Consider the following 12,599-nt stretch of genomic DNA (forward strand, 5'->3'; position numbering starts at 1 on the left):
CGACCCGTTACAGAGAGCGCTAGTATTCTCAATAACAATATGGAGTAGTAAAGTATGTAAATTGAATGAATATACAGTATAATATACACTATTATACATTATCAAACAAATTTGTTAGAGTGAAAAAAAAAAATTTTAGATGCCTTGTGGAGGCTGCATTCTACTATTTTAATATCTGAGCATGCACTTATCTACATGTTTTTCTCCTATGTTACAATGGTCTAAAAAATGCAAATTAAAATTCAAATAAATATATGACCTCATATTGTTTATGTTTTAACTATTTGACGAAAAATATAATATATTGGATTCGAAAAATTTTTTTATTTTAATAAATTGACAAACAGGTAAGTCACAGCTGTTTTTCTAATATAAAGTCATTCTGCTGTGTATTAAATTAATTTATTAGATAAATAAAAAATATTTTGTACCTTTCAATATACATTAAAGGTATTTGTTTACTTTTTGGTTATGTAGTGGGATGAAAAGTTCAGCTGAAAAAAAAACCACATGGCGACGAATTATTGGGAAAAAGAGACTGTTTTAAAAGACGACACAATTGATATTGATTGTCGAAATGAGCAGCTTATTCAATCAGTAAAAACAACAATTTCTAGAATAATAGAGAGTAAGCAGCTTCGACAACTACCAGACAGTAGTTTATCCTCTAAAATAGAAGAAAAAAATAATCAGATCGTTAGTTACTCCGAATCACCACCTGGAGCATTTCACTGCAAAAATGACTTCAGCCAATTCCATCACCACGGAAGCCCTAGTAACCCGCAATTACTCCAACATTATATGTCCCCCATCGGAGTATTTTGGGACATTGAAAATGTTCGAGTGCCTAGAGGCAAATCAGCATCCAGCATAGTGCAAATTATAAGAGATAAGTTTTTTAGAGGCTATCGTGAAGCGGAATTTATTGTTGTATGTGATGTTAACAGAGAAAGTAAACAAGTTATACAAGAATTGAATGATGCGCAGGTAATTTTTTTTTAATTCTCTTGAAATTTATCATTTATTAGTTGATTTTTATTAATAATTTGTTTGAATTAATATAGGTAAGCTTGATGCACGTACCGGCGACTTTTAAAAATGCTGCTGATGAAAAACTTAAACAATCAATACGGAGATTCGCTGATACTCATGGTAGTGCAGCTACAATTGTTGTAATATCGGGTGATGTTAATTTTGCAGCTGATTTGAGTGATTTGCGACATCGTAAAAAAATACACATTATAATTATCCATAATGAGAATTCTGCATCAAAAGCACTTATTCAGTGTGCCAATGAGGATTATCATTTCAAAGATCTTATAGAACGAATACCTTCTAGACATCCTGATGATTATATTAAGGTATATTGTTTATTATTTATTTCTCTTAGTTAGCTGATAAAAAACTGTGTATTTTTTTTTAATTTTAATAATATATAAAATATATATGTATACATAATTTTTTTTTTTTGTTTTAGGACAACGAAAAGTTTGACCTTTTGGTAACCAATCTTCCGAAGGATAAAGGATTCCAAGCAGTAAGAAATAGACTTCAACGATTATCAGACAATTGCGGTGGACGTGTAGTTACGGTAAATTCAGGAGTAGCAGTAGTACGCTTTGGACAACAAGACTGGGCTAAAAGGTATTTTATTTTATGTTTTAAATTATCCTAAAACTACCGCAACTTTTGTATATTTATCAGCAATCGCTATTTAGCTATCAAGAAAAATACCTTATCGGCCAATACTTAGTATGACTCTAAGTCATAAATAAGTGGGGGGATTTTTTTTATAAATACGAGCTCCTGATAATTTTCTCCAGTAGTTTAACGACAACGTTCATAGATATACGTATTAGTTTTAAGTATTTATCGCGTGGTGATCTTAATTATAAATTAATCACCAATTAGTTTATTTAAAATAAGACTCTAAGTCTATAAACAATCGGTTTTATTTTTAATATTTATTTTTTTATTAAATTATGTGTTATTTTTATTAATTTATTCAATAGTGAGTGTAAAACAATTCATTTATAGACAAAGAAAAATTTTCTTGTCTTCAAATTTATTAAAAAATAATAACTTTATAAAATTTTGAAAAATTTGTATCAATATTAATTTTTAATAATATTATAATTATTAATTGTTAATTTTTTTCTGTCCATTAGAGCTCAACAGCGTATAAATGGCACTGATGTATTTGGCTCTACGATAAAGGTGAGCTCATTCAAGGATAATACTAGCCTAACATTTGAAGGTAAGACAACAAGCAAAGCTATTGAATATGTGTAAATTCCAATGCTTACACAAGAAAAACTCTCTTCTGTTTCTATTGTTTGATTTTTTTTTGTAATTTATTTTAATGCTTTGGTTTATAGAAAAAAATAACTTGGTCGACCGGATCACTGTTTTAGCAAACGGAGCTGCTGTTAGTTCACCATTACCAATGTATCATCCAAACGCAAACATTCCCAGTGTCCGTAGTCTTCCAGGGACGCCTCAATATAATTCATCGTCGCCTGTCGTCGGGGCATTTGCCGGCTGGAACGGCGCTCACTCATTCAATTCCGGGTAAATTACTAGAATAATTTTTCTCTATCTAAACATCAAAATTATTTTTATTTTTTCCGTTTCAAATGACGTGAATCCGAGATCTGAGTTCTTGAGTCACGAGTTGATTTTATAAATCCTCGAAGATTCGAACAATGACCAGCGTTTGATCTTATCTGATGGAACACCTAATCCTTAATTTATTTTTAACTGTTTATTTTCTTTAAATGTTTTTTTAAGCTATTTTTGAATAATTTTTCTCAATGTTTTTTTTCCAAGGACTCTTCCGGGACCAATACTAGGACGTACACACCCAGGAAATGGAGATGCGTACAATCGACAGTACGCGGACATGAATCGTGGGCCGTCACCTCTAATTTGGAATAATCCAAACCAACACCAGTTAGGCCGTTGGGAAGATTTTGTATCAATGAAACGGCAACAAAAAGACTACGGCAGACCTGGAACTTCAGTACTGCATCAAGATAATATCGGAGTAGACTCTACTAGCCACGAATCAGATACATCACGTCGTAATCGTTCTCATAGTTCCATGAACTCTACTCAAGATTCAAATAGTTTAACGCGTCCAAATTCTTTTCAATCAGCCGGACCATCGGCGTATAAACAAAATTATCTACATAGCAATAATCCGAAGCGTATCAGTCCATTACCAAATCATCCGAGGAATTTAGAAAGTGGATATCATAGTAATAATGGTCAAAACTATCCAAAGACACGTCGCTCCGCACGAACGCCTTCTCCGTATAAAAATCTATCTGCGCACGTGTCTAATAGACAAACAATTGTATCACCTTATCCACACAACGATCCAACGAAAGATAATGATAAGTTCTTTAATCCGATTAACCATCCCAGTAATACTTCCAGTAGTAATTGCAGCAATAGTACTAGTAATAGTAGCCCGATAGATATTCAAGTTACTAATTTAGATCAAAATATCGAAGCCAAAACAATGTGTCGTATATTACACTCGATGTTTTCTGAACACGTGCGCGTTGAACATATTGGTGTTTTCATGCAGTCGGACGGTAATTATGCGATAAATGTTAAACTTGGATCGTTGTCAGATGTACAGTATGCAATATCACAACTTCATCGCCGTAAAATTGGATTTAAGAGAATATTAATGTCATATGGACATACTAGTGGTACTAATCCACAAATAGTACGTTCTCAAATAATAATGTTGCTTCTAGAAGTACCGGGGTACCAATTACCACTATTCAAATTTCGTGAAATGTATGAAAATCGATTTTTAATGCCGCTTTCTGTGTCCGAACTTTATAAAATGAAGGACGTCTGTAATGTAATTGATGATAAAAGCGGACGCATGGTGGCTCTAAATCCAGAATTCCGAAATTCACCATCACCTTGCATCGAAAATATATCTCAGGTAATAATGTTTTTTTTTTTTTAATTTAATTTACCTAAGCATACTTATAAAATGACAATGATGACATGTTATGCCGAGTATAAATTAAAGTATCTAAAGTTGAGTTAATTATTTAATTCCTTTTGATCTTTAATGATGATCATATACCAAGCGATTAGACTGATTAATTATTAAAGTTATTATCTTTTAATTAGTTTCTTTGATTGATAAATTTGATTTATTTTCGTTTATTTTTTTGTTTTTTTAAGAATGCTGCTATGGAATTACCGTACTGCCATATACACTACCAAAAACCAGGTTCTGACAAAGGATGGGCTGAGCAAGAGATTGAGTCTTTACCGAACGTAATGATGTCGTTGAAATTATTAGGATTACATATTGAGAAACTTCTAATTACGCACAACGGAAATCTGCCATTGCTGACTTTAACTTTTTGCTACGAAGCCGAGTTTAATGAAACTCTAAAAACTACTGAGAATGGAGTATCACTCGAGCATTTAATCTCTTGCCTAAATTTCGTGGAGATTAAACAAGTAAACAATAACATTAAATATATAATTTGGGCTAAAGATAAAAATGTTGATTATCATGAAGAAATAAGATGTGCTAGCCCGGCTCTATATAATCCGCTAATGTTGTTCAGTCGAGAGTTGGTTGATCTATTGAAAACTGCGCCACACTGCCAGATTATTTTCAACAAATTCATTCCAGCTTATCATCATCATTTTGGACGACAGTGTAGAGTTGCAGATTATGGCTTTACAAAACTAATTGATCTGCTGGAAGCTTTACCTGGTACTATTCAGGTGATGGGCGAAGGAAATAAAAGGGCAGTAACTCTGTCACATCGCGCCCAAGTACGTCGCTTTACTGCTGATCTTCTACGTGTTTTAAAAGCTCAAGCAAGCAAACAAGTAACACTCACGGATTTTCCAGCTGTATATAGCCGTGTGATGGCCAAACAATGGGATCCAGTTGATTATGGAGTTTGTGAAATAGGTGACATACTAAACGAAGTTTCTGAATATACAGTCGCCGTGAGTGAAGTTGACGGTGACAAAGTGATTGCGATGCCTAAAAGAGAACAAACAGCCGAAGAAAAAGAACGAACAAAACAGTTTAGTTTGGATGCTATTGAATTGCTTGGACACAGTCCACATTGCACGATGCAGTTTAATAAATTCGTCCCATCTTATCATCATCACTTTGGTCATCAATGTCGTGTCTCAGATTATGGATTCACTAAATTGATCGAGTTGTTTGAAGCTATTCCCCACGTTATTCAGATTAAGGATGTTCCTGATGGCGAAAAACTTATCACTTTAACTGAGCCAGAACGTTTACGTGTTCTGGGAGAACAAATTAATAAACTAATATCTAAATATCCAAACGGATTATTGTTGTCCAAAGTTGGACAAGCTTACTCACGTCAATTCGGCTACCTACTTAATCCAGAATTGTACGATTGTCATTCTTTAGAAAAACTGTTAGGTAAACTCAGCAACTTGGTACAAATTATACAATCACCAGATGGACCAACAGTTATTCGGGCAGATAAATCTCACTCGCAATTTTTGGGATTGAAGTGCCGTAGAATTTTAATGGATCAATGTCAACAGCGTTTACCTGTCCATGAATTCCGTCGTATCTACGAAAAGTATTTCGGAGTACCTTGTGATCTTAGCGAAATTAAAAATGATTTAAAAGATATAGTTGAATTTATAACTGTTAATAATGAAGAATTTATCGGGCTAACAGCTCTCCAATGTTTTGCCTGCAATCTGTATCGTGTTTTAATGAAACATCGTGGTAAATTAAATCTCGAACTGATTGAAAGTGCTTACTCAAATGTCACTGGCAATGAATTCAAAGCAACACACTATGGATTTTCGTCATTAAATGCTCTTCTTCAAGCGCTACCATGCACCGTTACGATCAAAGAAACTCGTACTAAAAAGAAAATAGTATTTTTAAACAAACAATTAGAAACAGTAGGAATTCCGATACCACCACAATTAACATCTCCGAACAGTGATCAAGAACCTAATAGTGAACCTGCTACACGAACTCAATCATCTCAACCAAACTACGGGTCTGTGTCATCAAGACTGAGCGCATGGGCTGAAAATAGTCTCCAAAAAACTTGGAGCAGCCTAAATGAGGATAATAAATGGAGTCAAGCAGCAACTTCAGGATCAAAACACTCTGATCAGTGGCCAATTATTGATGAAAACGGTGAAACGTTTCTTAAAAATATTGTCTCACGCACATCGTCGACGTTTATGGACAACATACCAATGGGTAATAAGACTGGGCTGTCAGATTCTATCAATCATGATGACAGTAACGGTGAGTCTGGAGTGTGGTCATCACCACCTCGTTATATTCCGAATACTTATTCAACGAATGTCAACTTACCTCCGTTAACGTTACCTGAATGGGTTCACGATGAAGAAGACGACCCTACAAATCTGCTGTCTCCCGCGAAAAATCTTTTATCTGCTGCAGCCGATCCTCTGAATTCATTTTACCCTAACCACATGATAACGGCTCCTCATCCATCTGAACTGCCACTTCCTTCGCTATCGCTGGTTCCGAAGCACAATCTATTTTCAGAATCTTCCAGGAAAAGTGAAGATAAAATAGAATCACGTAACCTTGGCAATTCACTTGAGATATTGAGCCCAAATCGTTCTAATAACACAACTTCTGAGAGCGAACCGTCGCATAACACAATGGAGAGCGAAATTTCGCACATTCTCGACAGTACACCAAAAAAAAAGGCAACAGGTAAACGAACTAGTAAACTTGCAGCTCAATTTGATCAACCCATCGATTCATGAAATAAAGATGCTTTATTGAAGCATTCATTTTTATTAGTTAAACTGATTAAAATAGTAATCAATTAATCAGAATAATTAATTAAATAATTATTATATGGATCGTGTTATTTTAACGAAAATATTAATATCAAAATAAGTATTTTGCAAGTTAATCATAATACTATTTTAGGTTTTTTATAAATAATGAAAATACACATCTCTCATTGGTATCGCAGAGCATTTTTCGAGGCTGTGATAAAAGTAACAATTAAATAAAATAATATAATATTGTAGATATTATTTGTATAATTGTAATTACTTAAATCGATAGTAGAATTCATAGATGATTAATTTTTCATTGTTGAATTATTTAAATAACTTTGTGATAAAACTAACATAACTTCTATTCATTATTTATTATTTTACTATTATTATTTATTATTGATATTTTTTTAATATTTTTCCGGTAATTATCTAATATTTTTTTAATAGTAATACCGTTGGTTTTATCATAAATATTTGAGAGATGATCCTTATGTTTTTTGGAATATAAATATTAGTATTTCATTTAGAAAAATCATTGATACCGGTCATTTATTATATCTGTTGATTATAAGTAAAATGTTTTCCATAATTTATGTATTATAAATGCACATGTCATGTTTCTTAATTAACAGAGAAACATTTTTTAATGTTTATCTCTCAAGTATTATAAGAAAAAAAACACACGAATGTAAAATTTTACAGTTTAAATCTTTAATCATAATTACAATGATTAACGATCCAAGATTTTTAAATACTAATTTTTATTGATAGTGAGTGTATGAGTACTGACTGTGTATGTAAGTTGTAAATCTAATTAATTAATTAATTATGAATAATTTCCTCCTATTTTTCATAATTATTTATAAATATAAATTAAAATGAAAAATAAATCTATTGATCTAAAGTAATTGTAGGATCAAATACAGTAAGTGTATCCAAAGTTTTTGAATTTTATCGATAAAAAAAAAATGAATATTCTTTGAATAATATTTTATTAATTATTAATCGATGTATATAAAATCGAGCATTTGCGGTGCAAAATAATCAAATTACGAAAAACATAAAAAATATTGATAACATAAATGTGTATTCATTGTAAAAGAACTCAGGTTTAAATGATTATACAAATGCCATGATCGTCGATTTGTTATCACCTCTTCGTTACACTGCTAATTGATATAAGTCAACGATAAACCGAATAAATTATTTTTGGCATTTCGAATAATCTAGGTATCTTGACTTCTTTAATATTGTTAGTCATTATTATACAATTATTATTTGCATTATGAATCATTTTAGTGTAATTTTAACTACAATTCGGTAATTAAATCATCTATTGAGTTTTTATTATTTAGCTTAATTTATCGATTATTATACGTAAGCCGAAAAGATCTCTTATTTATAATAAAATAATTATAAACAAAAAAATTTAATAATTGTTTATAGAATGAAACAATTTTGGAGAGAATAAATTATCCTTACATTGAAAAAATTTTTATTGTAACAAAAAAAATAAATAATTTGTAAACTACTGTGGTGTAATAAAATTTGATACATGTAAAGTCAACAATTTATTTTGTGATTTATAGATTATTTATTTACTTGCTTAAATCAAACTTAGTTCAAAAAAAAATTTAGATATTAAAAACACATTGACAATAGATTATGTTTTAATTAACGTTTACTTATCTCGAAACAGAAACTGAAATTACAAGGTAATTATTTGGATTTCAGATTAAATTAGCAATTGTTAAAATTAGTTATTGAATTTAATGACACATAATTGAAATATTTAGCAAATTTATAAAAAAAAATTTTCATTTGAACTAAAAATATTTTCTCAGTTGAAGAAAAATTTTTACTTCATTCAAAATAATCTCAATTTTTATTTATTTAATATTTTTTTGGACAAAAAACTTTATAACATTCGATTTAGCAGTCACTGGATGATTTTTAATTTTATTTAACAAAAAAATTTGTTCTCAAAAATTATTTTTTAAAAATTGCATTTTTCATTTCTACATGTCAATTTTTTTTTCCCATAATTCATTTATTATGAAATTCGTTAAATTATTAAATATGTGCTAAATTAAATGAAAATTAAAGTAGCAGATACTTCATAATTTTTTTAAGTAATAAATTAGTGCAAAAAAAATTGACATGTAGAAATTTAAAAAAATTAAAAATGCAATTTTTTTTAAATAAATTTTTAGAAAAAATTTGCTTGTTAAATAAAATTACAAAATGGTCAAGTGACTGCTAACTTTAATGTCATCTAAATTAATTTTCATAAAATCTTTAAACATATCAAAAATTTTGTAGTCGGGAGATAATACAATTTAAAAATTTGAAAAAAGTATTTTTCGAGAACGTCTCGATTATTATTATTAAAATTTCTGATATTATTCATAGAGAGCGTTGCGATCAGCTCCTCGGATATACAAAAATATCCGTAGTGTTTTATTAAACAAATTAACATTGTTAAATTGAGTTTGAATTAATTTATTAATTAATAATGGGCGAAAAAAAGGAGGCGTTTTTATTCAGATTCGCTGATGCTGTTTCAAATATTCTCGAAACACCTGTCGTCTGGTTCCGAGGTGATTATCTAATCATTTACATTCACTAGGTTAAGTTATACTGGTGCCAAAATAAAATTTTTTTTCTCTTTTTTTATTTATTGACTTACTTGAGATGATAAATTTTTTTATCATATTGTGTGAGTTATTATTCTAAAAAACTAAATAACGTTAATTTTTTTTAGAAACAATTGTTGAGCCTAATAGAAAAGTGTATCCCTGGTATCATCAAGTATATAGACGAGTACCTACCATTGATGAATGTTATACTGATGATTTCGTCTGTCAATATGAAGCTAATGTACAATACCAAAAAGACAGGTAATAAATTAATTTAATCCTCAAACTATTAACTAACTACTTATTAAATTGATTTCTCCGGCTTTTATTTTATATTTTTCCTTAAATATTTATGACACTAAAGTTAGCAAATACTTGAGAATTTTTTTATTTTTCTTTAAAAATAAACTAAGTAAGTATAGAAAATCATTTTTAAAAAAGCTCATTCATAATTTTTTAGAGCTTCCAAAGATGGAATTTTTTAAATAAATTTTTCTTGCTACAATTTATTTGTTATACTTAAATATTATAAAAATTATTAGAAATCTCTCAATTTATGAAAATAAAATTAGCAGACATCTGACAATTTTCAGAATTTCTTTTATTAATAAAATTATAACAAAAAAATTAAAAGAAAAAATTCCACATGTAAAAAATTTGAAAAACTATACGTGCAATTTTCTAAAAATATTTTTTTATTTCTAATTCAATTAATAAAAAAAAATAAAAATTTTTCGCTGTCAGCTAATTTTAGTTTAATTTCAATTTCAGTATCATAAATATTTTTATTTTGTGTAGTTCTTTACTTTAAAGTAGTTGATAAGTTTTATTTATTTATTTATTTAAAGTTCAAACGCCAATCGGCAATATATAACAAATTAACAATATTATAAATTATAAACTTTTAACTTAATATATACTTTTTTTAAGAAAAAAGAGGGTACATTAATGAATTTATGTGGTTTTAAGTTCCTTTAATTTACTGACAATAATTTTTATTTTTTTTGGAGTTCTCAATTATTATTATTATTAGTTTAATTTTCATCAATAAAAATAATTGTTAAATCGAATAAGAACCAGAAAGTTTCCTCTTGTTTTCATTTGACTCTTTTTATCATCAAATTTCTTCTATTACAAAAATAAAACTATTATTTTTATTTTTTAGAATGGTTGACAGTGAAATCGTCGCAATTTTAAGAAATAGATACGAAGACTGTCTTCTTTACAATCAAGAAGATGGTGAAAAATTATGTGCTGGTGTCCTTGAAGCTGTGGAACAAGCAACTGCAGATTGGTGTGCAAAACGTAATATTTTTTCCGTATTAATTTAATTATCAGTTCATTAAGAGTCATTTATTGAAGTTACTAATAATTGAATTATACAGACTCTGATCTTGGGCCACTGCCAGATGTTAAAGATGCTTTTATGAAACAAAAACATCGTATGGTTTGGGAAAGAAGGCATGGACCCGTTGGTTCCGGAATGAAACAAAAGGCCGAATTTTGAACCATCTTGTGTAGAAATATATAAACAATATTGTAAAATTCGATCTGTAGATAATTAATACATTAATAAAAATCTTGGGGTACACTTCCAATAATGATGTAATTTTTTTAAATAAACTTATGTGCTTGTATCACAATAAATAATTAATAGTTTCATCTTTAAAAAATTATTCATCTTAAGAGGGATGGCCACTGTGAAATTTAAAAAAAAAAAAAGTTTTTTTTTACTTTATTAAATCCAAGTTTTTAGATTCAAAAATATGTATTTAGAGTTTGGCATCAAAATTCCGAATATTTTCCGAGTTATAGTCATTTTTGTGACAGCGCGTCAAATGACTTTACACGCGCGGCACTCCGCCGAAAACGCGTTTTTCTCGAAACTACTTTTTTAGAATTGATGAGAACTGTAATTTGCATAAATATGAACCGACTTGCAACTTTTTTTTTTCCTCGTATTCGTCTATTCAGTAGCTATAGTTGCGCGTAGGGGATTTTAGAAATTTTGATTTTTAAGATTTTTTAGAGCTGTTTGAATCCAAAAAAATGAGGAAAAAAAACGAAAAAATTTTTAATTAATATGTCGCCATTTTTTTTTCAATCCAAATTTTCAAAATCCCCTACGTGCAACAATAACTACATGCATGCAGATTACAACGCTTTTTCGTTTTTTTGTTTTAGATAATCCGTTTTTGAGTTAGAGATCGCATCATGAAGGGGGAAATTTTTTTGGTGCTCCACAAAAATGCTAATAACTTTGTAACAACATGATATTTTTTGATAAAAATTTAGGAGAATAATCTTTAATGTATACTTTATAAAACAAAAAAAAAAACCCGATCCCCAAATTCCTTTATTATCCCAGTCGAAAAAATTCCCGAAAATCACCTATTTTTTCGATCGTCACAGTGGCCATCCCCCTTAAAAAGAAGAACAATTCAATAAGTGATAATATAAGTTGTTGACCTCACATGTGTCAAATTTATTACATACATTACATTAGGATCTTTGTCATATTTTCTGGACTATTGAGTATTGAAAATAAATAATTATTATACTTGATACAAGCCAAGGTTGTTTCGTAAAAACTATGGAGACACAGTAACAAGCTGAAAATTGAACCCGGATCTTCCCAATTAAATGTCAGGTGCTCTGAGAACCATTGCTTTAAGGTATATTGACATTGCTAATGTATTCTGTATTTAATGAGTACCTAGGTGTAACAGGATGAATGAATGGATAGTAGGAAGATTGGATTACTAAGAAATAAACATCCGTGATCAAAATAAATTGACTTAAGTATAATACTAAGTTAGCCGACGTTTTTAATTTTTTGATTTTTTTTTCATTTATTAAATTAGAACAAAAAAAATATTTTTAAAAAATTGCCCTTTTTTTTCAATAAAAAAAAATCTAAAAATTTTTAGATGTCGGCTAACTTAATTTTTATGACATTAGTCCATTATTTAAAGAATTGAGAAAAATCTCGTCCAGAATACGAAAATTTTGGAATACTGGATAAAATTACTGCGATGTATAACTGGTACTTGGAGGTAGAGCTCTAAAAAATTATTTTTTAAAAATTGCACTTATCTTTTTTTACAATTTCTACTTGTGAAAATT

General features: G+C 29.4%; 2 protein-coding genes across 3 annotated transcripts; both read left to right on the top strand.

The window, feature by feature from the left end:
* The first annotated feature begins 125 nt into the window (after positions 1-125).
* LOC123268242 (meiosis regulator and mRNA stability factor 1) lies at positions 126-8,059 on the top strand. 2 transcript variants are annotated; one of them, XM_044733168.1, is made up of 8 exons: positions 126-347; positions 478-987; positions 1,065-1,361; positions 1,478-1,644; positions 2,169-2,257; positions 2,379-2,571; positions 2,830-3,967; positions 4,216-8,059. In XM_044733168.1, exons 2-8 carry the CDS (start codon positions 511-513, stop codon positions 6,808-6,810), a joined length of 4,956 nt encoding a protein of 1,651 aa, XP_044589103.1. In that variant the 5' UTR covers positions 126-347; positions 478-510; the 3' UTR covers positions 6,811-8,059. The 2 variants fall into 2 exon arrangements, with proteins under 2 accessions (XP_044589103.1, XP_044589104.1); XM_044733169.1 differs by having other exon boundaries at positions 127-347; positions 2,415-2,571.
* Positions 8,060-9,233: 1,174 nt separating this feature from the next.
* Positions 9,234-11,066, top strand: LOC123268616 (NADH dehydrogenase [ubiquinone] 1 beta subcomplex subunit 10). Its single transcript, XM_044733845.1, has 4 exons — positions 9,234-9,434; positions 9,599-9,734; positions 10,639-10,778; positions 10,859-11,066. The coding sequence occupies exons 1-4, from the start codon at positions 9,350-9,352 to the stop codon at positions 10,978-10,980; spliced, it is 483 nt and encodes a 160-aa protein (XP_044589780.1). The 5' UTR covers positions 9,234-9,349; the 3' UTR covers positions 10,981-11,066.
* The last annotated feature ends 1,533 nt before the right edge of the window (positions 11,067-12,599 follow it).

Source organism: Cotesia glomerata, linkage group LG7, assembly GCF_020080835.1.
Source record: "Cotesia glomerata isolate CgM1 linkage group LG7, MPM_Cglom_v2.3, whole genome shotgun sequence".
NCBI lineage: Eukaryota > Metazoa > Arthropoda > Insecta > Hymenoptera > Braconidae > Cotesia > Cotesia glomerata.